Source organism: Galendromus occidentalis, unplaced genomic scaffold (genome assembly GCF_000255335.2).
Source record: "Galendromus occidentalis unplaced genomic scaffold, Mocc_1.1 scf7180000077529, whole genome shotgun sequence".
Lineage (NCBI taxonomy): Eukaryota > Metazoa > Arthropoda > Arachnida > Mesostigmata > Phytoseiidae > Galendromus > Galendromus occidentalis.
The window spans coordinates 1,084,132-1,111,620 of NW_003805517.1; the positions used below are offsets into that span (position 1 = coordinate 1,084,132).

General features: G+C 52.3%; 1 protein-coding gene across 1 annotated transcript in view; it reads right to left on the reverse strand.

The window, feature by feature from the left end:
* Positions 1-2,949: 2,949 nt before the first annotated feature.
* The window catches only part of LOC100908430 (serine/threonine-protein kinase PLK1), a 48,661-nt gene continuing 24,121 nt past the window's right edge, over positions 2,950-27,489 (reverse strand). Inside the window, exons 2-13 of the mRNA XM_029112820.1 lie at positions 9,479-9,586; positions 9,028-9,144; positions 8,413-8,639; positions 7,480-7,638; positions 7,241-7,377; positions 5,933-6,081; positions 5,628-5,751; positions 4,794-4,871; positions 4,470-4,635; positions 4,050-4,179; positions 3,649-3,768; positions 2,950-3,265 (exon numbers count right to left, since the gene is read on the reverse strand). Of these exons, the coding sequence (XP_028968653.1) occupies positions 3,053-3,265; positions 3,649-3,768; positions 4,050-4,179; positions 4,470-4,635; positions 4,794-4,871; positions 5,628-5,751; positions 5,933-6,081; positions 7,241-7,377; positions 7,480-7,638; positions 8,413-8,639; positions 9,028-9,144; positions 9,479-9,586 (1,728 nt within the window). The 3' untranslated portion in view covers positions 2,950-3,052. The remainder of the gene's footprint in view (positions 3,266-3,648; positions 3,769-4,049; positions 4,180-4,469; positions 4,636-4,793; positions 4,872-5,627; positions 5,752-5,932; positions 6,082-7,240; positions 7,378-7,479; positions 7,639-8,412; positions 8,640-9,027; positions 9,145-9,478; positions 9,587-27,489) is intronic.

Below are 27,489 nucleotides of genomic sequence, written 5' to 3' on the forward strand. Positions count from 1 at the left end.
TCAGTTCTCGGAGAGAAACACTCTATAAAGCGATCCGTATTCAAAACGAGGCCAGGGAAAAGCCAATACCTTCATCCCTGTCCACTCCGAGGTAATCTAATAAAGACCAGATGTTGTGGTCGAGGCCACAGAAATCGCTTCTCTGAAAACTCTCCTGTAGACCCTCATGATGTTGGGCAAAACGGATTACGTAAACTTAGTCGATGTCCATGGTCGTCGACCTACTCGTTCGTTTGTCAGACTGCCCGAGCTTCTCTTGGCTCTCGGCCTGTCAGCAGCACTTGGTTTCATGTTCGGTGGAAGCAAAAGAAGCGAGTCTTGCGGAGGACAAGCGGTTTCTCAGTCACATTAGCTAGAAACAAGACCTTGAGCGGGTCCAACAAGCTGATTAGGTTAAGGCTCTCCTCCGGTCTGTTGCCATCGTGGGTCCTCGTTTACTACTCACTTCTCCGACGTCCTCTTATCGACCATCTTGTGGTCGTCCTCGTCATAGCCTCGGAGAAGGTCCAAGCTCTACTGGGCTCAAATCGGGCTCGCGAGTCCCGAGCTCGATGTCTCCGTTGCCAGGAGCTCTACGGCTACGACGCGTATCGGTATCGCCGCGAGGACTCGACCGCTCGTTGAAACATTCCGCGCGGCTTTCCCGCAGCAGATGGTGCGAGTTCCGAGTTCCCGAGTTCAACCGCTACCCGCTAGGGTAGGGTGCCAATTTGAGTCGTCAGGTTAATCGATTGGAAATAGAATACCACAGCGCGGGTTTCCTGCAAAAGCTTCCCTGATAACCCGGTACTGAGAGGACCGCGATTATTATTTATCAGTGCGCGGCTTGTTTTCGTGCGCCCTACATCGGTTCCGTGCTAATGTAATACGTTTTCGCGTCGGCTATGACATCCCCCCCCCGCAAGCGTTTCTGACATTGTTGTCGATATGCACAGCGGCTGCGAATGACAATATCGTCGAGGACATGCGATTGACGGAAGGTGATCGAGCTCGGTCGACGTTTTTTTCGAGAGAGGCGGGGGACGGATTCCACCGATGACGGCGATGTTTTCCGTTATTGAAGGCCCTCCAACGAACCCCCGAGCTTGACATTCTCGAAAAGAGGAGAATTCGATGCCATGGGACACAGCACCGCTTTTCATGGTTCAATGTTTCTGGGCCGGGAGCTTCTCTCTCTTTCCGCTCTAGCTACCTACTGTGTGGTTCGGGACTTCAGAGGATGACAGGCCCGGGTTTTCCACCTGGCTCACTCTCTAATTAGGGCTCCGACGTGCCGACTGTCGGGAAGAGGATTTTCGTGGAGTCCCTTCTCCTGCATGGAGGACTTTCGATCTTTTCATGGGGAGTTTGAGGAGGATACTTCTAGCCGAACCCTCTCCTCTCGGAAGAGATGTCATTGATCGCCGATCCCATCATGGATGATCCTGTGAATTGGAATAGCTATCAGACCGTTCCATTCGTCCGAGTCGTGCCCCACATAATCCACGGGCAGACCTGCTCCCGTGCATCTTCCCTTCCGTTCGGGTGGATTCGTGCCAGAGGATTCCGTTCCCGTCGAATATCATCGGGAACTGTCGGATGCTAGCAAGCTCAAAAAGAACTGGATTTGGAGGTATGTATTTTGAAAAAAAAGCAAAGGGACTCCACTTCTGAGTTCGAGTCCCTGAGCAGTCGAGAAGGGGTCTTCCCGGAGCGTTCTGACACCTCATTTTCCCTATCCACCCTTTCCCCTTCAATTTTCCCCAAAATCACAATCGCCCGTTTCGCGACGATGCGCGATGTTCTTGGATAATATAACTGGTCAGAATCTATGCCAGAACCTGATGGGGGAAAGAAAACAGAGTTCTCGGTCTATGTCATGTAGAAAAGTTTATTTACAGTAGACTCTGAATTGCTCAATGACTAAACTTGAGAGGCACGTGGCCTTAGCTGCTGCTTCTAAAGGGTATTGCTTGCTTTATTTATATACACCTCATCCCTATCGACGCATCGTCGATTCTCCTTGTTCCACTCGATTTTTCGGCTCTCTTTCCCACCCGATCCGCTTCTCTCTTACACCTTTCACCTCATACGCGAAATCATTCCCCCCCCTCGCACAAATAACACCCTATCTCTCCCCACGAGTTGGCACCTTCAGGTAAAATAACTTTTGTACCTCACACGTGAAGCTGTGATATGCCTGGCGATCCCACCCTGGCCTGATGAATTGCCTATTGAAAACAACTCTTTTCGTAGCAGTAGTGGAAGTAGGAGTCGTCGGAGATATCTTCTCAAGATCTAACGATCGGGAACAGAACCAGAGGCGACTTTGAAGTAATGAAAAAGAAGGATACGAAAGAAAATATCGTCCAGCCCGACGTAAACAAAATCTATGGCCTCGATTCCAGGGAGAAACCGAACCAAGATCGTACTATGCGGCCGTTGGGAGCTACCTACACGAAACCCCAGACGACATCTTCCAAATTCTGTGTTGGACGATCCCCACGATCGATCACCCGAAGATCCTGTCGGACCGGCGCACAGCGACTGATTAAATGGCCGTATGACCGATCTCTGACTCGCGGCAGTTTAGATTTCACCAAAATCGAACGAAAGAGTCCCTGGAGCTCCATGAAATTATAACTCAGAATTCAATCAAATGGAGGCATGCAATCCGAAAGTGCTGACGGAGTCCCTCTAGAGGACTGCGTGCATTCCAGAGAGTTCGCCACCTCCCGACACATCGGAACAGATCAAACTGAAACGTGATATGAAATAATTGAAGATCGAACTTGATCGCGTTGATATCCACCCGAAACAGAATCGATTGGTGGGTCGTCGCTGCCGCCGCCGCCGCCATTTCGACTAGCGCTCATTCCCTAAACGAAACACAAAGTATCATGGCAGTATTAAAGGAGGTGGGCCGAACCAGTGGCAGCAAATTGTGCAGTGAGATCGTGGTCCGTTCTTAGTTCCTCATTTCCATTCGCTTCATCATCATCATCGTCGTCGTCGTCGTTCGGAAAGTCGGCATCCTCGTTATCGGCCCGCTCGAGAACGTCGATGATCGCTCCTAGATTTGCTGCTGCTGCATCTTGATCAAGTCCTGCAACGTGTTGAGCGCGTACTGGATCCGCGAGCGGATCGCCGGTGAACAGCCGACCCTGGAGAGTTCGTTGAGCGCGTACGTCGTTCCCTTCCGGTCTTCGTTGATGTACATCAACAAGGGATCCGAGGGCCGTTCACAATTGACCACCATTTTCGTGTGGTCCGACAAGAAGTTCACCTGCAATTCCCGGGAAGAAAACACAGAGCGTCAGTTTCCCATTGTTGCCTCTCCGGACGGATCGTCGCGTCGTAGGAAAGAGCTCGGAGCCGACATGGGTCCAAGGGCCGATAGCCCAGCGATACGGAGTTGATCTGTTTGATCGAGTATTGCCCCGAGACCTGTCCCCGTTTATGATCAGAGGGTATCCAAGAGTACAATACATCTTTTCTGGGCATGATTGTTTGCGCCATTCCTCCGCCCATTCCGTACTGAGTTCCTCCGTCGTTTCTCTCTGCTCAGTTCTAGCCGACATCATGAACGATGTTTTCTCGCTTATCTGAGCCAAACAGGCGCCGTCGGACATGCGAATCAATCTCAATCCGTATAAGATAACAAGCTACCTGTATTGTGCTGCAAGAAAGTTGCATGACAATCGCCTGGTTCGTCCGCACCCAGCGTTTCATGAAGGGGATGCATTGTTTGCGACGCATCGCTTCCTGCTGCTGTTCCAAGTCGCCACCCTGCAAGTAATTAGGAGGCTGTCAGGAGATTTCCAGGATTCCACCGCCTCGGCCCCTGACTCTGGGCTGCTGGTCTGACGACTGTGTCTTCTATCGGGAGGAATTCTCGAATGTGTCGAGCGATTCGAGAGAGGTAGGTACACCAGCAGATTCTCTCCGTCAATTGAACACACGATGACAGGGATGGGCAGAGAGAGCCCATTCACCCGCAAAGGACAGATTCGTTTTCGCTCGAGATGCAGGACTGTGTCAGATAACGCGAGAGACTGCCGATCACGTACCTCGTTGAGATTTTCTTCCATGTAGTTAGCGAAGTACTTCAAAACATTGAAGCGATCTTCAAGGGCTGGCGGTATCGAGCCTGGGGTGAAAACGCTCATCTTGCCGCTGATTTCATGGTACTCGACCCTCCTGCGGAGAGAAAGGAAACGTCAGTTAAGCGAAGAGGCATAGATTCCCGTTCTCCTGCGGAGTCGAAGTCAGCTGTTTTCGGCTCCGAAGTCGAGTCCCCTGACTGGAATTAGCGCCCGCGTTGAAGCACAAATGAAAATCCCGCCTCCGCTCGGACGCATCGCAGAGCAGCTCTCTGATCATGGCTTTTACGCCAGGTTCCGACGAAAATATTCCGCAGTTTTGATAAATGGATTCTACGGGAGCTATAACAAATCGTTCTCCGGTCTCGCCTGTGACGTAACACTCACTGTCGATTCGATGAATAGCTGATCCGCGTAGTGTCGTTGAAAAGAACGCCCACGCTGTGGTCGGACAGTTGGAAGCCAAAACCATATTTGTTGGAGTAGTCGATCCATTTCGTCACGAACGGAACGCAAACTCCGCTCACGGGGACCGGGTTCACCTCGGATGCCACTGGAGGTAGAAAGGAGCGAAATTTAGTCCAGCTCCAAAGACTCTCCATCCGCTGAAGGAAAGCCATCAGGCAGGTGGTGTCACCCGCAGCAGAGAAAATCTCCGGATGGCTCGCTCGCTCGGCTGGCGATGTATGGTTCGATAAGTCAGGTACTCACAGTCTGATATTTGCTCAACGGCCTTCGACAGAGTTCTGTGCAGGAGCATTGTGGTGCCCATCTTGTTCTTCTTGAGTCCTGCCCGAGAGAAAGGAACGATGCTCAGTGAAGGCGTTGCCCAACAGACATAGAACAAACTGGTAATAAAAATAAATCGGAGCCGGATAAAACATCTCCTGATGTGACGCTCCCAATATCTCTAGATCGACATTGGAGGATCGAGAAGCCCCGAGTTTGTAGAATAATTTCGAAGCAGCAAAGGCAGCGTGATCTTGTGGCATTCGGCTGTCTTCCGAAAAACCGGTACTGGCTCCGGAGCGACGACCTCCTTCGCTAGGCATCGTCTAAGTGGCCACTCAAACCCCAGGAATCTCTATATCATGTGTCACCTTAGATACAATCGGATCGCGATCGGTTTCGGTCTAATTTTCGTTGAACCTCCATCATGTTCAAAGGCGAATTCGCCAAGATCGATATTTCCCCCGGGGATCGATCAGTCTCTTGAATCGCATGGATTCATGCACCAGAGAAGGGCATCGGAATTATGCTCACTGAGAGCGATTAATCTCCATTCGAGTTTTCTAAGCTCCAGAATCCAGCCCCCAGTGCGCATTGAGACCGATCGCGAATTGATCACCGACATGTCTCCCGGCAACTAATTTATATCGATGACGACGCAGACTGCTTTCGTTAGAAAATTGTAGCGTTGAGCCGGAACCGCGAATCGCGCCACCGCGCTCGACGTTCAGCTTCATACGGGAGGCTCAGATCCAAAGTTTGGTCTCCATAGAATGTCCGATAGCCGGGTTGAGAATGAATTTCCCTTTATCTTACCTGCGGTGTCTGGACACAATACAGAATGGATCCGTTGCCGGAAGGCTTGAGGGAACGAGCTCTTGCCCAGGCGGTTCGGTGAGTTCGGTTTGAGTACGGGAGAACCCGCGGGGCTCCGGGGCGTCTGCGATGGGAACGATAGCTGCTTGATTAGAGTCGTGGCATTGTTTATGGAAGCAGTCAAAACACTTGGCCTGCGTTTCCACGGGCATGCATGCTATATACGATCCTTCGACAGATGCGGACGGATGGAGCGAGCGAATTCAACGACCGTGTCCGAAGAGGGGCGATAAGGGTCCGCTTACCTTTGTACCCTGCGGCGGCGGGTCGATGTTGATGTTGGCAACCATGGCGGTGAGCTTGTTGGTCGCGTCTTTTTCTCTGTCCGGGCTTTTGCTGTAGAAGCGCGGGGCAGAATAGCAGCACGTCGAACTCAGTTGCCTCGGATTATAGCCTGAAATGATGAAGAGAAAAATGCTCTCAGAAATTCACGCAATTGATTCCTCTCATCGCAAAGTCCCTCGGAAGAGCCTGACACCTTCTGATTGAATTCGATCTTCCACCGAGTTTGGGGGATTGTTTCGAGAAAAAGCTAATGATCCGTGGGGAACCTTCGAACTCTCGCAAGCCTCGGTGTATTTGATCATCACACAAAGGGGCATGCAGGGGAAAGTCCACGGTTTCGCTCCTCTCAGAATTAGAGGGTCGGCCCCTCTTGCTAGCGCTCCGAATCCGCACATGGCTATGGCCCGATCGCTCCCAGAACGGTCTCTCGGAGAGTGGGACTCTGCCGGATTAGAAGTGAACGACCGCATTGGCTAAATTTTGGCTGGGAGAGCGCGATCGACGAATTCACGCATTGCCTCGCGTCCAGCTTCCAGCTCGGTCACCGAAAACGTTCGAGGCCCGGAAACGTTCGAGCAGGTGCGTCGAAAAGAGTCTCACGAGGAACCAGAGAAATATGAGGGGAATATGTATATTGGAACACGCGAAACTCCTATGCGCGACTCCACCCAAAAGGGTGTTTTTCCTCCATGCTGTTTCTCGAACCGGACGCCCCCCTCCGAGGTATCCTCGCGGCGGTTCGGCCGCGTTCTTTAGCGAAGCCTTTTATCTTTATTCTTCAAAGAATTTCCTCGCGTCGCTTCATTCAGGCAAGCTCAAGAATGTCCTGTCGTCTTGTCCTTTTACACTCGTCAACTTCCAATCTCAAAGTCCAAGGCGGTTCCTTTTTCCCTTCTCATTCTTCGACAATCATAACCAAATATTCAATTCCCTTAATCCCATCCTCATGTCTTTCCATCTCTTTCCCGTCATCGAGGTCTCAAGGACCCCCGAAACTCCGGGCAGAGGGAGCTATTTAGCCATTCAAGCTCGTCCTGGGGGGAACGCCCCGGACAACTTGAATTCGGCTCGTTTCAGGCTCATTGAGCTCTCGCGACAAAAGACGACGAGCTCTGAGAAAGCTTCCTTCTTCAATGAGAACGGAGTTCCCCATGAGCCGAGATTGGATGGAATGAATTCAGAGGAATCGATAATCATGCATGATTTGAAGTCGATTCCGCTGATTCCATTGATGGGGACTCCCGTCGTAATGATAATGACAATCTCACCTGAAGTGAAGAAATCGTGTTGGAGGATCTGGTCCAGTGTCGGCCTGTCTTGCGGTCGGGGACGGAGCAGCCATTGGATGAGCTCTTGGGCCGGTTCCGAGATATTTTCCGGGATCGAGTACACGTTGTTGGTGATCCTGTCATTGGGAACAGTCTAAACGTTAGCGGTATCCTAACACCGAGAGAGCCAATAAAAGACAGTGAGAACAGGAAAGACGGTGAGGGAACTTCTCATTTACCTTTCGTACGTGTCGCTCAACGAGGACGTCTCGAAAGGAGGACAACCGACCAGCATCGCATACATGATACAGCCTATGGCCCAGACATCAGCTTCGAAACCGTGCCCTTTCAGCATGAGAACTTCAGGAGCAATGTAGTTCGGCGTTCCGCAGACCGTTCTGTGAAAAGAGTAAACGAGTAGGTCGCTGACAAACAGGCGGGCTCCGCTCGGGCAAGTACCTCGGTAGAGGTTTTTCCTCATTTCTCTTCAAGCCCCTACCCCCCACCCCTTCGCCATCCCCCGCTCTCTTCGCCATCTCGTGAGATGCTTGACGGCGAGCAAACAATATGAGCAACAGCTATCTTTTGTGAGTCAACCTCAGAGGGATATTAACTACGCGAGGGCCGGTAAGAGTCGTCGAAAGAGATATGACGGCGGCGGATGGAGGACGTCCCGAAGGCAGAGTAGCTGGCCAAGCAACAGCAGTGATAATTGCGAACGAAGAAAACCCTTCGATTTATGGCAGGAGGGCGGAAAGCTCCCGGAACGGATGCGTTCCCGCCGCGGCCAAATGCACCCGCTTGGCGCAGAATCCTATTTGTACTGGCGCACGACAAGACATTAGGCCCGAGTCAGAGCTAGGTGGATGGCGCTCCTGCCGCAGCCCAGCCGCGTCCGCCTCCTTTGTCCCGCGTCGCCTACAATCGCCAGTCGACACTCCGAAAATGGCGAAGCCAGAAGGAGTCGGCAGACGTTGCTTAGGGAGTTAGGTGACGTCTGTATTCGCTCCTCTTGCCCAGGGTCGGGCGCTAACGTGGACGGAAAGAGGAAATACGTGGATCGACTCGTGCAGGGGCTAGGGATTGACTCTTTTTATCGGCGGCGCGTACTACACTCCGCGGAATACTTCCGTATCACAGAAGAGGGATGTTTTTTCAGGAGCTGTACTTACATTTTCTTAGAACCGTCGTGATTGATATTGTGTGCTTTGGCAGCGAGTCCGAAATCGCCAATTTTAACTTGCATATTGTCGGACAGGAACATGTTTCCCAGTTTCAAGTCCCGGTGCATCACACCTTGCGAATGGATGTACTTGACGCCGTCGACGAGCTGAGCCATGAAGAACCGCACTTCGGGTTCCGTTAGTACTTTACGGTTTTTCAGTACGTGTACCAGCGACTGTAAAGCATAGTAAATTTAGTTTTGGGCGGCGTTCGTTTTGACGTCGCAGTTTCGACGTCCGCGTTTGCCGCTACTTGGTCGCGCGCGCTTGTGCCCTCACTCGTCCGCTTCATCGCTGAACGTCCGGCGGACGCGACTTCGACAATGTTGAGTCGACACTTCACCGCCTTTGCTGTGCACCCACAGCTGAACCCATGACTATTCCACAGCGGACCTTCCGGCGCTCCGAAGGGACAACAAATCGAAGGAAGGGGCCCATCGCGCACGGCAGTAGCACTCGAGTGAGGAGCTCTCTGTCAAGCTTTGCGAACAAGAGGGCGAAGGCTCCCGGACGATGCTCGTAAAAAAGTTGGAAGAATATTATTGTCGAGAATTTCGAGCTCACCTTTCGGGGGCAGTACTCCAGAACAATGTAGACATTCATTTCATCTTTGAAAAAATGGTGGAATCGCACGACGTGTTTGTGAGACAGCGGTTCGTGGATCTCGATCTCTCGGTAGAGCTAGAGAGGAGGAAAGTCATCTCGTTAATCAGGTGTACCGGATCCATCGACAACGGACCAAGATACACAGCCGTTGGCGACCGAGTTAGGCTTGCCACGCAACAGCTACGCAGCAGTCGGCGTCGCGCTACTGAGCCAAATCAAAATCGATAGCTTCTTCGGGACAGAATCATTTGCCCGCTCAAAGCCAACTCATTATTTCAGTCGGTTAAGGGAAGCGACCGCCATTCCGTCATTGAGACGGTCGGGCGGGTGTTTTGGCAGACGATCGTCTAGCTGCAAAAACGTAGTTCGGCCGCGGGCGTTCTATTTATTGCAAGCGTCGTGGACGTACCTTTTTCCGCTGATCGCTCGTCGTCAACCGCGATCTCGGGATGATTTTTCCCGCGTAGGTCCGATTCGACGTGAGGTCTGTCAATTCATGTACACGGGCGAAGCCTCCCTGCAAGGATGAAGATGAGAATTGAGAATACCAAACATATGAAATCGGATTAGAATTAGCATTTGACGGCACGAATTCAATCTCCGATATGATGGTGAGCCATCAAACGCAGAAATCACAATGACAAAGAATATGGTAATAACGAGGAGATGCTTCGGACGTTCAGGTGAGGATCTGGCTCACAAAGACGACCTTGCTCCTGCGTAGATTCGACATTCATATGATTTATCGAGCAGCGTGAATGGGACAGAAAACACGTCATCTGTTCCCATCGGCCGACTGTTTGCGGAGGAGTTGTGTTTCCGGTTTCATATTCATGCGACTTGAGACCGCCACGAATTCACGAAACGTGAAATAAAATGGTAGGCAAAAACGGGAAGGCAAAAAGAACCATCGGAGCTCTGAGCTCCGCCGCCTCGCGGCTCGCGGGACAATTATTATCTTTGTCTTAGCGAAGCTCCTGCATGACGAGTTTCCCTGAGTTTTTGGAGAGACATAAGCGGCGAAGCTTTCTCTTCCGATCCCGTCACGAGTCCCACGACGGTATTTATGCTACAACAAGGATCAAAATATCCGTGACAGAGCGTTCCGCGGTCATACAACGGGAATTTTTTAGCGAGTGACTCCGTTATTCCACACTTGAATGACGCAGGGTTTCGTCTTCCGAGCCCGGCAGCCACAACAACTGGAGCCGGAGCTTCAAAGAAGCGTCATATTGAGAAAGTTGGAGCGGAAGTGTGCGCGTCTAGAAACTGCGAGTATCAATTCTGTTGCTTTGTTCATAGAGCGAAAGCCGAGATGGTCGCGAAGAACGAGCGATCATGGTTGTCGGCGTCCATTTAGGATCGCAACCAACAGCACCATCCTCAGAGTCATCATGATGATGGTCATAATCATCATCATCATCATGAGTTTGATCGTAAGCAAGCGAATACTTTGATGGAATTCGAGCGTTCGGCTCTCGGACCCCGGACCAGGATCCATCCGTTCGTTCCGTTGAGCTTTTCGGTCGACTTCATATATTTCGTCTTCGGACTCCTCTTCCATTTTGTCGGATTGAATTTTCCGCTTTCTGTCATCGTTTGCTTGGCATTCGCGAGTGGACGTGTCTGCACGAGATAACAGCCGAGTGACTGCTGCCGATGCCGTCCGACCGTACGGGAGGGGAGGGATCCATCCGATCGCTTCTGTCACTGCCGTCGCCGTCCATGGCGGGATGTCATCTTCTTCCCTTCCGATTTTTTCAAAGGATTTTGTCAACGAACAATGGGAATCAGCAAAACCGAAGTGTTTCTGCTCCGAAAGGGAAGAACGGGAAGACGACCAATGCACAAAGAGAAAAAGCAGTCGGAAAAAACCCATCCGGTCGACACCAACACCGTCGTCGCTAACAACAGCCAAACAAACAGGCGCTGCACAGATTTGATCCGCACATATATGCGACCCGACGAACCGGGCGCCGTGACACCGATATTTAAGCCGATACAACGTCAACGACAACAATAGCGACCGGAGAAGGAATACGTCTCTATCCCGAAACGATGACAAGCAGAGCAAGCAATCGGCCTAGCGCCATAGTATCCGGTTAATGAAAGCCGAATAATAAGAAACGAAGATGTTCCACCAAATGACGCTTCTTTGAACGACTAGCAGTCGGAATCATCCCACAGTTCCCTGTTCTTAATTGGAATAACCGACCAGCCGACGACGCGACGGTCCGAGCTGCGGACGGTCGAGCGGCCTTTCTGACGAACCACCACGCAAGCACGAACAAGAGCGGCCGCCGCCAACAGCTTCTTCAAAAATCAAGCGAGGTCCGATTTTGCTCTCTGTGTTTTAATCTTGCGTCGCAACAACACCGATGAAATTATCGCGACCGGCCACGAGCTCCATTGGCGCCCGACCGATGCTCTAGCCGTTGACAGTAATCGTGCCGATAGCTGTAGTGTTGGTGTTCGCCGCTCGAACCCATGAAATTACTATCGGTTCGAGGCCGTTCATTTTATAGCTCATCAATTCTGATTATTGGAAAGGAAAAGAAGAAAAGCGAGTAAACGATTATGGTTCCCTGCGTCCAAATGAGTGATAGCTGTCTTGTTGACTAATTCGTCAGCTCCTCCGTTCACCCAAGATGGATTCCTCTTCCTTCTCAACATGGTGCGGCAACAACGTCCAGTGAGCGACCGAAGGACCAACCGACCGCCCAACAAGCAGTCGATCACGCGCTGTCTTCACCTTAATTTCGGCTCATTCTGTCCTGTATCCGAATCAGTGCTTAATTCGATTTCCGATATGATTCTTCCGTCTTTCTTCCGGAGCTTTGACGTGTCACGCGTGGTTATTCTTACATTTTATCTTTTCGAGCGTCCATGACCTGTATCTGGTCGCTATGTAAGGAGAAGTATTGGACGAGCGTTTCCCCAATTGAAATCTTCGGTCGATAAATCAGACACTTAGAGTGAAATACAGCGCGACGTCTCCGCTCCGATTTCTCCAGGGACCTAGGATATTCTTCGAGCTGATTCGCGCTCCGGGAAGAAGAGCGGTCTACGAACAAGAGGAGAAGAACTCTGATTGAATACCGGTAGCACCAGCGGCTCAATCGAAGGGAATGTGTTGAAACGAGTGAGGACAGTGAGTTAGCATCTCTAGCTCTCCCATTTTTCCCCCAGAGAGGATGAGAGAGCGATCGTAGATTCTTGGAGGAGCCATACAAGCAAACGGTGGGATTACCCGTGAACGTAGCATTCGACGTAGAAGCGTTGCCTTTCGCTTCCGAGAAACAGTTGAGGCGGGCCGCGACAGTTCCACCATTCAGAAAGGCGGAATCGACGACAGACGTTTCTCTACCGTAACCCAAAAAGTAGACATTCGGGTGCGTGAGGAATTCCTTGACGCTGTCTGAGGAGAACCCTGTCGCTGTCCAGGGAACGCTTACCCCGGTGACGTTCGGTGAGGGACGTATGCTTTCACACTGACGTTGGTGACGCTTCAAGAATTGACCTTCTTTCTGAACAAACATCGATGGATGGATGAACGACTCAAATCGATCGATTGTACACTCGAGCGATTCCAAGCCGAGAGCTTCGTGAGAATCCCGATCGATATCTTCCATGACTTCTCAAGTCCGATCGAATGCCTCAATCAATCACGGGACTTCCCGAATATTCCATGGGTGGAAAGATAGCCACTGATATTTTGAGGCTTTCTGACCTTCGTGATGTCCATTCCGTCGGATTTTCCCTCAAGTTCTCGAACCCTGTTGTCGTTATACCGCGAGGTTGCTAACGTTATCGCTGTTTTCGAAGCTTATTCGCTTTCTCTCAGCACGAGCTAACCTTCGCATCGGCGTCTTTCGCTTTATTGTGTTTGACGCTTTTTCGCTGACTGGGCTTTCGGAGTCGGCAGAAGTACGTCACGTAATCTGTCGCACCCGGGAAAGGCGTTTTCTCGCTCTGTACATTTCGGTTCGTTAGTGGAAAATATATATCCGATGACGGATTGGAGACCTCGCTCTAGAAATCAACATAGGTCTCGGGCGGTTTTTGTTAAAAAAAAGAGCGCTTCGGTCCCACCACTCGTCGTATCCGGGTTGCTTCTTCTCGTTAGGTTCATTTTTTCGGAGCTTCTCGATATCGTTCACAGAATGCGCGGATGATAATCTGTCACCGTGATAAATAAACGATCAAGAACGCTTCTCCCGCCTGTCTTCACTTCCAATCTCTCCATCTTGCCCTCGGCCGACAGCAGGACGACACAAGCGAACATCGACCAGGACGAGGAGAATGGGGTCTCATTGGAAAAGAATCCCCTCGGAGCCTGTCGGAGCCTTTCCAGCTTTATTCCCCGCCGCTTCCAATCCCACGAGACGGCAAGGGTGAAAATATTGACGTTCATCGACGCAATCCAGACTGGATACTGCCGGCACCCCGACTTCGACAGCCTATCCCTTTCCGCCCTAAACCCAAGTCTCACCTAATAGGGGGGTATGATAGCGCCATAACCGCCCAGCAGGACGGGATCTATCGGCGACCGATACCGGCGTTTCCCATGGAAGCTCATCTGGATCGTAATCTTATCTATACTGGGTTATAGATGAACATGGCATGCGAAGCAGTTGATTCGGATCGAGCGCGCGGCGTCGCGTATCTCCAATGGGAAATCTCCGGAGTAATATCGCAGGCGACGCGATAAAATGCGTTGCGTTTTCCGTCGTTTCATTTTTCATTCGTTCTTTCTTCGCGCGTTTTGAGTGAGTGGGTAAAGTTGTGCTTCCATTCTTCTGGACTTTCATTCTTCTCGACTCACTACCACCTTGTGAGGTTGCCTTGGCCGAGGGCCGAAACTTCGGCGCGCGGACCGAAGAACACCCTGATCGTGATTCCGAGGCGAACTCACTCGTTCGCGTTCAATGCGGTAGTCCGTCTTTCCAGGGGAGAAGAGAAGACGAAGCAAATCTATTTCCTCCGAGCTCGACGTCGGTGTTTCAATCAAGTTCCGGATGCCTAATTTGAAGGGCTTCCACCACCACCGACAACCACCCAAACAATCCATTGCGCAGCGACGGAGGGTTCCGAACAGCTGATCGTGTTTCTGAACGGGGAGTGGTCCTTCGTTCGACAGAAACGAAGCGAACACAAAAACTGAACGGAGAAAAATCGCCAACGGCAGCTGTCGAACGGTAACAGTTTCGTCAGGTGGCACGTAGCCCATCGTTTCCTCGACGGACTATTGTGTCTATTCCATGAAATGCCTCCTCGTGAGTGAGTGAGTGAGTGAGTCCGTTCGTCCGTCCGTCTGTCTGTCTCCGCGAGTTCAGACGAAAAAAAAACATGGAGTGACAGAACGTATTTCGAGAAAGCTTCGAGTCAGAAGAAGACGAAAAGCAGGAGCTCAAGAGGAGCCCCAAGCTAAGCCAGAAGGAATGCTCGAATTCGTCACATCATCCCGGAGGAAGAGCCGTGCCCCGAGGAACCCCGAAAAGGTCCTCACTCGATCATTCGACTCCTACCCAACTGCGCGACCCAAGTCAACGCGGGAGCAGAAGATACAGAAAACGACAGAATCATTTCCGTCACCGTGCATCCGTACAGAAGAAGCGAACCCATGAAAGGATGACACTGCAGTAATTTGTCACACGCACATTCGCTATTAACTGTTAAGCAGCGTTCGGAATCGCTGCAAACAATGCTACGTCGACGACGCGGAGTCCGAAACAGTCCGTCGAAACACTGGAGTCGAGACGCTGCTCGCCGGGCTGTCGTCAAATCTAAATCACCGGCAAGTGTTTGGTGTTGCCGATTCATCTGACGCATCATCTGCGAGTCGCTCACTCGTTTTTTCTGTCGGTGCTTCTCGTTTGGCTCTTACGATTCTCGGCGAATGGAATGAGTCGAATGTTCAGGAGTTACCCGCAAAGTCGGCAAGGGGCCATCGGCGCATGGACAGCGGGCAGACGACGACGGCGCGTTCGAGGAGTTCGGAACGATCTCCCGCCAAATGGCAATTTCCCCGGAACGCCCGCCGTCGCGGGTCACACAGATCCTGCGTTTGCGCGCTCAAGTGCGAGCGACCGATGCCCGGGTCTTACGACTGGAAAGTTGACCAATTCCCAGAACTCATCCAGCCGAGCCCGCTGTCGTGAACGACCGCTAATCGGTCAAGATCCGAGTTCATGTGTTTCTCATCGTATCTCGAGGATTCTCCGTCGATGTACGCACGCAGAGAATCGAAGGATTAGGGAAATTGATTTAAAAACAAAGACAATTCTGTTTTCGGCGCTCGGAGCCTTTGCGACTCCACAGCGTCCGGCCGCGACTCGAGTCACTCCTCCGGTCGGACGGTGCGTGGTGGGTCGTCCACGGCCATCTCGACGTTCCGACGTCGATCGTTTGGGGCCGACTCGGATTGCGTTCGCCCGTTCCGTACGGGGTCGCCCACGCGGGCGAGGTGTGTGCAACGATTTGAGAACATCTGGGCCTCCGAAGTTTCCCACGGCCTTCGGAACACTGAAGAGGGCATCGCTCGATGAAGCGGCAGCCGATGCTGATTTTGCCGCTGATTCCGTTCGGCAACTCGCCAGAAAAACGCGCAGGAGCGACCGTAGTCGACTCGGCCCAGTCTGTCAGTGTTTTCGGTGCCGCTCCTCCAGAAGATAGTGTACTTCATGTACGCACCGCACGCTATCGACAATCAATGCAGCAGCAGCAGCAACAACGGCGGAAGAAGACGACGAAAGCGGTTCATCAGCGAACGTATACGTGGAATTATTCACGATTCGTTCTCCTACCGGGAGGACGACGATAGACTGGCCCGCAGTTCGTCGATACGATCATACGAGAATACGTTTCCTCTCATTCTCTCGCCGAGATTGAGCAGAGATTTTCATCTGCGTCAAATTGCGTCATCTGCGTGATCCGCGAGATTTCCGCGCCGAGAGCTACCAGAGGTGTCGCGCGCCAGCCTCCAAGGCACGCATGCATGCCTCGACACGACGAGCCAGGCCACGCACCGTGCCAGGCGAATGTTCCAGGTGGTGGTGAGGTAGCAGTCGTAGGGCGCTGGGCGAGTTGCCGTCTGACCGACGTATGGAGCGATACCTAGCGTGGCAGTCCGCCGTTCCTGACTGACATACGAGCTGCGAGTTACTGAGGTGCTCGCTAGGCGGAATCTGCTGCTGCCGTCGCCGTGGCTAAAGCCGACAGGAGAGCGACGTTTATACGATTTGCCGAACAATGGAATACCGTCGACCGAGAGAGGAAACGCGAGGAGAGAAAGCGCAAACGCCGAAACAGCAGAAGATCTGCCCGCTTCTACATTACGAATCGCCGGAGTCGTTTCTCAAGCAGATCACTAGAGAAACGCTCGCTCCGACCAGTTATCTAACGGGAAGGCAGGCAGGCGGGCGGGCAGGAGGGAATAGAAAAGGAGATAAACGGAAAAGGAGGAAGAGATATAGAGAAGCAATCTGTCCACTAGAGCAGAAATTATTGGCCGCCTGTCCGACGGCCCGCTCGCTCATTCGTCCGACGAGACGGTCGCTTTGCGGCCACCGACGAGTCGAGGAGCTCAAACCCCGAATTCTACTTCGATCAGTTGGCAACGCAGTTTATTTCGTCCCTCCCTTATTGGAGCTGACAAGCGAAAGAGAAAACAGACCGACGTAGGGACAGATCAACGTGAACCGTACCCCCAGGACGCGTAAAGTGAGCGCCCAATGGGTGGCGATCAATGAGTGCACCAGAATGATCTCAGGTTCATATTCTCGATCATCCCCGGATCGAGCATCCTAACCCTGTCTCACTGATGACTAGAGAATATCACTTGAAGTCCATCGTGAAGCCGGACAGGTCTGGCCGTGACTTTTGCCTTTTGACCGTGCTTGGGGTTCCTGATTCTCTTGTCCGGGGATCCCGAAATACTTCCCCCAGACAGAAGGGAGCTTCTGCTTTCCCCTCCTTTCCGGCTGTCTCGAATCGTTCGTCAGACAGGATTTTTTTCTGGTGGCGATGCCAGCGGTGCTGAGCGTTGCGTCGGTAACGGCCTGCATTCAAGTCCACTTAACGGCTATAACGGCCGTGTCAATCACAACGCATCACAATAGAGGCATATTCATTTTTTTCCTCTCCTCGCGCCTCCGCGAGACGCCACCGAAAAAATGAGAGGGGGAGAGTGATGGAGATAGGATTCCGTACACGGGTCTCGACCGCGCAGAGCCCGCGTCAGCAGAACCCGTTTGGAAAACCTCGTTCCGACCCATTCAGAAGCGAGCGTGCAAACACCGAGCATGACCCATGACGCGAAATTGTTTTTATGGCTGCATAAACTCTCGCAACCGCTCCTGTTTTTTTAATGCTCCTAAAAGTCGGCTCCGTTAGATTCCGCTCTTATGAAGCCATTCATATTCAAAAGCGTATCGACGTACCGAGCGGTTCCGGAGATCTCGCCGTCTCCACCCCGTGGAACGAGCTTCCCGAGATGCGCGTTGGCGGAAACCTCACCGAACGGCTCTCCGACGTCGATGAGGACGATCAGGGGGAGGGGGGAGACTTTCTTCTCTACGGCAAGACGCTCTTGATGACCCGCTCGAACTCGACAAAACCTCCTTGGGTGTTTTTTCCTTCTCTCGGACAAGGCGATCTCACTGAACTCGGTCGATTCGCTACAAAGACCGCGCGGGGACGAACGGTATGCGATGACACGCCGACCGCAGAAGGAATTCAATCCAATCTATTCCCGGGACATTTTTCTCCTCCGAAATGTTCCCTCTTCCCGATTCGGTCGCCTCTCCGGAACGAGCAGCAATCGGTCGTGGTCGTTGTCAAGAGAACAAGTGTCGCTTTCGTCGTCGTCGGTAGAGACTCCGAGCACCTTGTCACAGAGGCGTTGCTCCCTACGGTGGTCCGTTACCGCGGCTGCCCGTCAGCGTGTCTGCCTGCACGTTCGTGTGTGTTCGATAAATTCGACGCACATAAATAAATAAATGAATACAAACAAACACATGTAGGAAAAAACCCAGCCTTCGGAAAGGCGGGTAGGAAGCTGTGCGGGTGCACGCTCGCTCGCTAGATAGCCCCGAAGTTCAAGAACTTTCTCAATTCGAATTCTCTTTCCCTCGTCTGTTCTCACTATCTAAGGTGCTCGAAAGTCGAGTTTGAAAGCTTTTGAATCTAAAGCCTCACATGTCATAGCGTCTGCCGAGCGAAAAAAAAAGAAGGGAACTGTTTCAAATTGTTGGTCGGTGACGAATTCGATCGGAATCGGCGAAATGGCTGAACATTCTTCAGAGCTTTGATATCATAATCGTCATTGTGGGCAGCGTTCGAAAGAACGTCGAAAGCATTCCTTTTCCCTTCAAAGCCCCGGCACGGTCCGCGTGAGCGACCGAGTGAGTGAAACAGCGCCGGCTCCTCGATGAGACCTACTGGGGAGCTAAGTCGAGACGCAAGAAGATTAGCGATAGAAGATGAGGTCCCGCGGATTCGTCGAGTAGCCGTGCCGCCATTCTCCCCGTCATCTCGAAAGTGGACAGAAAGTCGATAGAAAGAAGACAGGGAAGAATGTGATCACATAAAAGTGTTGCGCTGATGACCGACCAGCTCGTCATGTCCAAGGCCGCAACGAGCCATTCTTCCGTTCGAGTCGCTAGTGCAAACGCGCTATAGGTAAAATGATACCTCCGCTCCCGCGCTTTGCGGTAGCCCTTATGCACCTACCGGGCGGAACATGCGACTTCCCCGCGGATATCCTAATTCCAAGGAACCTCGAACACTTTACTCCGTACTGAGCCGTTAGACGTTTCTCATAATTGGAAGGCTCTCAGTCGAAGCATCGAGTTCGTTCTCCAAGACCGTCGTCACGACCTCATCAATTTTCCATCAATCAGCCCGGGAAGTAACTCTCGGCGGAAATCTTCGCTGGCGTCGCCTGCCAAGACTCGAACCTAACACTAACTAAGATGTGAGGTAGGAGACTTCCCGCAATGCGAACAGATGACGTCGAAGTAGAGAAGCGATCCGGAAAGTATAAGCTGACGAAGTGTTTTTTCCTCCTTAGAAAAGCCGCAGCAGTAAACTCGCTGAAGGTGTTGGTGGCGGTGTCGTGGTAGGCCTCGTTGTCTCGTTCCTTCTATTTCGGTGGGGATGACAAGCCATTGAATAGAGCGGGAGGATGTCCGCCTTCCGACGGAATGATGAACGCTCCCTACCGAATGAAGAGTGCACCTTTTGCGATGGAGAATTGAACCGATCCGGCAGGAGGATCCCTCAGCACTGGCCTTCCGAAGAAGGTCCGGCCCGTTCACCTGATCGCGAAAAAAAGGGTGAAGGCAGAGCCGAGTTCGCCTCGAAAACATGCTTGCAGCACCCGATCAAAAGGAGCGGAATTCGCGTTGCGCGCACGGAGAGCAATTCGGCGCGCTAGCCGCTCTGACCGATTGTCTTCCTCGAGAGCGATTTTTGATATCCCGCGACTCGAGTGCCGAAAGCGATCCTCCCGGAGCTCAAAGAGACCGGGCGATCTCATGAGGTACCCAGAGAAACTACTTGAGGTCATGAATCGACTAGGAGAGTCACGTTCTGTCCGAAGCTACTCTGAAGCACTAGGGAAGACACATTCCTCGATTGATCCGACTTGGAATTCTTGCGCCTTCAGCGTTTCTCACAGCTGTCACCCAAAGTAAATTATTTTCTCGCCGACCGTCGCTCTCGTCCGGGCCGCAACGCCCAATCGTAAATATGCAAACTGGACAAAGAAGCCGGAGCACGAAAAGAAGACGACCCCGCGGCGGCGAGCATCAACACGATTAGCTTCACTCCCTGACAGCGTCGATATACCGTACTAAATCCTGGTACACCGGGACTCGTACGTTTTCCGCCAGCGCTTTCATTCAAACCAAATAAGCAAGTTCCCTGCCCAGTTTATTCTGGTCTTCAGTTCTAGAGTCAGCTGTGTGAATCGCTCTTCTCTTTGTTTCCATTTCTCCATGACGAGCTTACGTGTTCACGTGACAGCTATTTCCGAGAGTGCGGAGCTGGAGACTTATCGCGGAATCCCGTACCAGGTATTACTCACGGACGTTTATACACGGAAGGACAGACAGCGCCGCATTGGCGGCAAACTATTCAAACTACGAAAATACTCTCACTTGTGCCAATTTGGCCCGCAATGGAGATTGGTGCCAAGTACGACCACTCATCCAACAAGAGCTCAACAGAAAGGACGGAAACCGATGTACAGGTACGACCTCTCGTCGCTTACGCACGCACGGCGGCTAGACTGGACGTTTTCAACATGACTCACTTCCCCCTAAGAATTTTCAGCAACATATTCTGATTAGTCACCGTTTTATTCGGAATTGAGGAAATCCATTGTGGACCAGCTTCTTTTCTACGACCACGACGGCGATTATAGACGGGCTTCCGCTTCAATTTGGACGTTGTTGGATCCTATACTCTGAGTTTAGCTGTCGTTATCGGTTTCGATCGCTCGCACCCGTTGGTCGGTGAACAGTGGTCAGCTGGACCCTGATACCAGTCCGGGCCGCACATGAGACCTCGGTGGTTAATTCGTTCCCACCGTGCTCATATGCAGGACCCAGTTTCTGGATTCTAAGTGGGCGATTCTTTTTTCCAGCCAGGCTTCCGCATGGAAATCGGCGACCGGGGATCTGAGCAGCGCAGTAGATTGAGGTATGCGCGAAACAACCTTCAAGCAACGATCGAACAGGACATGCGGTCGGCGAGGACAGGCCGTCACTGTCACTGACGAACAAACTCGGAAATCCTCCACGGCGGCCGCTCCGTTCGCAACGGAAAAATCCCCATAGGTTTCCGGCTGGCTGGAGTAGCCTGAAGATGCGAATCAGCTGAGTATCGACCGGCCGTAGGAAGCTATTGAATTGGATGAGGGATGTGAGAGGGTAGACAATTCGGTTTCCGGCGCTGAGGTTTTGCCATGAGCTTCGTCAGAAGATGCTCCTTGCGTAAGTTTTCTTCCCGCGCGTCTTCTCGTGATCTAAACGGCTTTCCGTTCCGTGTTCGATTACAAAAGATTCGGTTCCCGGGGAACGTCGACAAAGATGTCGGTGACGACGACAATGACGTCAGAATTTCGAGCAAGCATAACGAGTTGCCGAGCAGGAGCTTCGCTGAAGCTCCGAGGATAGAAAAAAAACAGATACCGAGGTGCTTCAGTAGGGTGAAGTCATTGTGGCAGCAGCGGGTCCAAGGAAACGGAAATTTTAGGGACGCTCGCTTCGATACACCAACGCCTACAACAGCAACAACAACTATTGGATTTTTGGATGCGACGACAACGACAAGTATGGTGGTGGCTGGTCGTGTAGCCGAGTCGTGATGCGCACGATTTCCGCCATTTTCTGAACGGCGTTATGTCGAGCGAATGATGATGACAGCGTCGAACGGCGATGGTGGTGTCGGAGGCGGCACTACCACCGCCTGCACCAGCACCACCTTCCGTTCCGAGCTCCGGTGGCGCATGTGTTGTCGTCGTCGACGCCGTCGTCGCTGTCGTTTCTGTTATAGCGAACCATGTAGCAGCCATCGTGCGAGCGGGCGAGCGAGCAAGTAAGCCAAACAGACAAACATAGACGACCGGCTCAGATGGCGGGTGGACAGACACAGATGTTTCGTTTTGATATGCCCCATCGTATCCAAGGAAACGGACAAAAACACCACCGCCGAGCAAGAAACTCCCGATGATTACCACCACCACAAAGACTACGGGTAGTACAGAAGAAGTTGCTAAGGTTCCCTGGGTACAGAAATTTCCTCTCGGGACGTCGACGACGGCATGCTCGAGGACCGAGCGCTCGCGGTGAATAGCGTTCTTCGAGCTTTTCTGAGCCTTCGCACCCTGTTGATTTTCCGCTTCGGAATCCCCCAAGCGAGCGGGCGAGTTCTCTTCTTCCCTTGTCCTGAAACGAGGTTTCCCTCCGCCGGGCCCAGATTCGCGAGTGGGGTCCACCGCAGACAATCAAACGAGCGACCCGTCGGGCCACCGCGGCTGAATCGTATGATGATGATAATAGAGTTTCGAACCCGATTGCCATCTTGGCGTGACCGACGCGCGAAGCAGCTCACATAAGGATCAAAGATTCGATTCGTACACGCAACAGCTTTAGAATCTGGCGCCGCGATCGTACGATCTGACGCGTTCCGAAATCTGGGCGAAGTGGGTCCAGAATTGTGATTGCGGGAAACGATAAAGGAAGAAGCGAACGGAAAGTGCTCGCGCAGGAAATGTCAAATCGACTCCGCGGGAGAATCCAGAGATGAGATCCCAGGGAAACGGGGCCTGCCTCAACGGAGATTCAAAATCGCGTGAAACTATGGAAGTGCGCAGCTTTAGTGGAGAAGAACAATCGCTCTTAGAGCATTGTCTCGGGAAGCGTCGGGACGAGAAACGTCGCAAAAATTTTAGGCTTGCGCTTTGAAATTGAGGGATGACAACGATGATGCCGAAGACGAGATGGAAACCGCCAGTCATAGATACCCGAACTCTTGGTTGATGGCTCCCCGTCTGGAAACAAAGCCGAATTTTTCCGCGTCGTCAGCAAATCCAGTGACCGGATGAAGCTCCGGAGTCATCTCGGCGGGAAAATAATCCGACCTCGAGGACGGGGAATTATTTCCACACTTCCCTTGCGCCTCTCCCTCGTACCGAGTTGATCCCGGGCCATGGGTCTATCGATATATCCGAGAGGAAGAAAAGTAATTTTCGAGGGTTTAGAAAAATCCATCCAGCTATCCGTCGATCCAGCCAGAACTATCCGCGGTAGATAGGATCACACAGGAAGATTGCCAAGGTCAGGTTCACGTGGCGTTTCCCGCCGGATCTTCGTGCCCCGTCGGTAGTTACTCGGAGATGAGCCTCGCGTTCGGGAGTCGAAGTCGACTCCGTCAGCGATTGAGTCCTACAGATGAGAGCCCTGAAGTTTTTTGAGCTTTGAAATTCGGATCCAGAGCTTGAGAACATCTCTTCGGGATTCTCGTTCGGGAGACGGGCACTCCATGCTTCTAATAATAGTTGTTCTATCATCAGAGACCGCATGTGGTTTCCCACGGAGAAGAAGCATGTGAAAGCTAGCGAGTAACCTGGTCGGTCGGTCGCTCGTTCGACCGACAGTCGAATAGGCGGGCGGGCAGGCAGGCACAATGAGAAAAGGTTGCATACACAGAACGAATTCTTTCTTCGTGTATGAAGATGAAAAAGCCACTCAGTGGCCCCCACGTATCCTATTCAGCCTGCCGCCGTCAGTAAAGCCGTCGGTGCCAGTGGTCCGGTAGCCGAAGGCCCCAATACACAAGAGGCTCCAATAATTCACTTGCGCCTTAAGCGTGACGTCGAGAAACGTAAAAACTGCAGAAATGAATTATCGAGAGGTTCCCATCGGCTTCTGTAACCATGAGCGCTGTAGCTGCCGCTTCTGACGCAACGGAAGCAGAAGACGCTGACTCCCCACAAGTCCTCAATAGAAAGCGAGCGAGCAGCGAACGAGCAAGCGGATCGTCGCTCGAACAGGGAGACAGAACATAAACAATGAGTCGTTACGTCGAAATATCGAATTCAACTTCAGCAGCGGCTGAATATTCTGTTTCCAAGTTGAATCTGATTCTCCGACTCGAATGAGGCTTCGACAATAAATTGTGGGGTGTATTTGCCAGGTCCATCGGATCGTATATCGAAGGGCAAATGTGACGCAATCTCGTCGGAGATGCATTCTCGTCCGAGTCGTCCACGAGACCCACGAATCGGAAGCTTGGAGTTTCCAGGGTCTTGCGCGCGGATCGGGACGCAGAGATCATCCAATTAGCGCCAAGTAGATTAGTCGCCCGAGTATTGTCGTAGCGCCTACATCGTCGCCGCACGAAATTCTAATGCCGGAAAGTCTGTCTCGAAGCCTCGGATTTCCATCGACTCGTATTGCAGCCCGGACGGAGCTACTCCCGATTTCCGGATTCGATTTGGGTTCGGATTTTCGTGGAAAAATGAAATTTCGCTCTTCTTACGACGGAGACGGCGATGACGAACATCATTGACCTGAATGTTGGATGTTTTGTTCGGAGCATCGGCAGTTGAAGCAGTTTCCCTTTTCTCTTCCACCCTTGGTGCGTTTTCCCCCGTTCGAGCGAGCGGACGAGCGATTTCCTACAGAGTCCTGACAGCAGAACGCCTTTTTTCGGATCTCTTTATTATAAGCACGACCACCACCATCATCATTCACTCGCTTGCTCTATCGTTGCTTGATTCGTAAATGGAACCCTTCTGATATTTGAGCCAACTTCCTCCCGAATAAACAGCCACCTATGCGGCGCGCCTTCTCATGCGTCTTCGCCTTTGCTCTGCCTCCCCTGCCGTTTTGAGCATGGAATCATTGTTGTTCATGCTGTTGGTCGTTGCTGTTACGGCTGTTGTTGTTGCTGCTGTTGTTGTCATCGTCCTCATTGTTGTTCTTGTTCTCCCCTCTATCATTGGCATCATTATTCCCTGCGATTTCCTCTTCGCCCTACGCGCAAGCTTTCGGTCGATTCACTTCTGGCGACAGAAGTCGCTCTCTGTGGAAGGGTGTTCGGAACCTTTTTTCTTCCCTCGCATGCTCAGGCGTTCGATACCGCCGAGGCTCATCCATGGCATTGCGGGTGGGCTAAACTGTGTCAGGATGTCAACCTGACGCACTCGAGCAAGACTTGCAACCACCGCCAGCCAAACGACGCCCGCGCGCGACGGTGCTACCGACCAACCAGGCAAGTGAGCAAACCAGCCGAGCCGACCGGGAACCTTGATTGGCAAATTAGCTTTGCAAACAATGGAAGTCAAGATTGCGCTTTCGTACGGCGCGATCAACGTTTACGTGATTGACAGTAACCGAATGCGACGATGATCAATCTGCTTGGAAACGCTTCTAATTGCGCGTCGTCCCCTAATTCCTCCCACGACACGAGTCCAGACCGACACAGCGATCAAACTCTATCATAATTTTGAGATGCAGGACTCCCGTCAGTGCATCATTTGCTCTTCTCGAGCCTCTCGCTCGCTGCGGATGTTTCCTATTTGAGAGGAAACTTTCACAGGGAATGCGTTCGGCCCGAAGCTCGTCAATACCTCTCAACGTTAATACAATTAGTGCTCTCCCGCCCACCCCCCCTTCTCCCCCTCCGAGTGTGCCCGACTCGCTCGGAGGCTTCGGGCCCCACTCAGCCGACCCAGTTAATTGGAGCGATGTATCCCCTGCCGGAGGCCAATAATTGCAAATCGATGGAATCTCTCTCCTTTTCACGCGACCCGAACTATGCGTCAAATATGCTACACACCACGCACTATGGATAGCTCAGCTATCGACTGACTGGCGGGCAGGCAGGCACGCCGATATTTACGCAGAGTACCGCAAATATCTACAGCGTTCGCTGCGCCGCAGACCCACCGTGGAATGAACCCTGAGAAAATTAAATTGATAAGTCACGAGACGACCTGTCCCGAAATTTCAGGAAGTGAGCCCCACAGAAAAAAATGAACCCTAAGTTCCTTGGCCGGCCCGAGGCTTCGAGGGCGCGGTCGAAGTGAAGGCCAAGCATGGCCTGAATAATTCGTCGTAGACATCTCATGCCTTGGAATAACTATGCCGTTAGTGTCGTTCGTCGATCTGTCCGTCCGACGTTCGCCGTTTGCTTACTCGCCTGTCGGACTGCTTAGCTGCCGACTGGCGCGGTCGCTGGTCGTTGACATCGATGGAAGTCGCTGCTGCTACTGCCGGCGACGCCGTCATCGGTGACGGAAAGTCTCGTGAACGAAGCAACGAGCGAGTTAGTAGTGAGCAGATAGTTTCTCTGGACTGTTATTTCGAAGCGCACTTATTCATGTGTTTAACACGGACTCCACCCTTATTCCAGACGAACGGCTAGCGGAGGCACGGCGACGGCAGCAGCTGCCCACGAGAATCTTCTCCGACTGGAAGCGCTCTACGTGTCCGGATGATTGGAAGCAAGCATCCCCGACACTCAAGAAATTCTCCTAGAGACGTACCAGGCCCTGCCCGATGATCATCGCCTACGATTCAGCGCGATCGCTCACTAGCCCTTCGAACGGACCGCGAATCCAGGACACTTCCTGGATAGGTCGATCGTACCGATTACCGGCTAGCGTGCTGGATAGCCGAAAGCAGGAAACATTGCATGAATGTGGCCCCATCTACAAGTCGAGGGCGGAGGTCGATGCGCTCGCCGATCGGTGCCGACGGTTTCAGGACTCGGATGAGAGCGGCTCGAGCCCCGCGACGGACTCTCTGCCGCATTAAGCATTAGAGCCACGTGTTTCCTGGTTATTGTCGGCTGGGCTCACCCGGACTATGACGGGAGCCGTGGATGTCCACGTGAGCGGGGGAGGCTACGACGCAACGATTCCATGGAGGACGACGGAAGTGAGGGCACGACGGGTTCATGCAAGAGTACGTGACCGGGGGCATCGACCTCGTGAGTGCTTCCTGGAACGTGAGCGGACCGTCACGGATGCTCTGCTGCCCTCGATGCCGGTCCGGTGGACTGCTTCAGACCGTAGAGAGCCTACTGAAGGACTTGGGGGATTCGGAACTCTCGCACGGGCGGGAATACCTCGTTCGCTCGATATTTCCGATCACTGTAATTCGAGGAATCTATCGGCCTGTCACAGTCATCGCTGTCTTCGTCATTACAGTCCTTCCAGGAGCAAACGTCGCTTTTTATGATGGGCGAGACAAAGAGAAAAGAGACATTCTAATTGGTGCTTGGAATCAGTCATTCCGGATGTGTGCGCGCCCGAGAGTAGATCGTTCGGTTGGCCTTGGCGACAGGTTCCATAGACGACGGGCCTTCGTATCCCATGCGAGTGAAAATGAGAGAAACATCTCATCAGAGGGTCGATGCCAGAAAGTCAACGCGTTACGACTGGACATGTTCTTTCCTCATGTCGTTCTCTCATCGTCCAACAGAGAGAACACTTTGTTCCGTAAAACATGCGAGATCTAACAAGGGAACGATGGCAGCTCGCCCTGTTTGGAATCGCCTCTTGAATACGAAGCTTGCTGGGACCACATCCGCTCAAGTTTACCGGAGATCTCCTCGAGCACCTGATTTTGTCCAGGCATCAACGGAGCGAGATTCGAGAGGGAATATGAATTGTCGTGAACGGAAAATTCAGTGCCGAACGCTTTGGAAAGCGGACTCGCGCCGCGAAACCACGGAATGCTTTCGAGCTTGATTATACCTCTGGAATTTCGTAGGATTCCGCCAGAAATCGCCGCCTCCTCGATCGATTCACTCATTGGTCATCGACTAACGCTTGACTTGGAAAGGCAGTGCCGGGACGAAGGCACAATTCAGGGGCGGATTCGCCTCTCGTCTCGCTCTCCG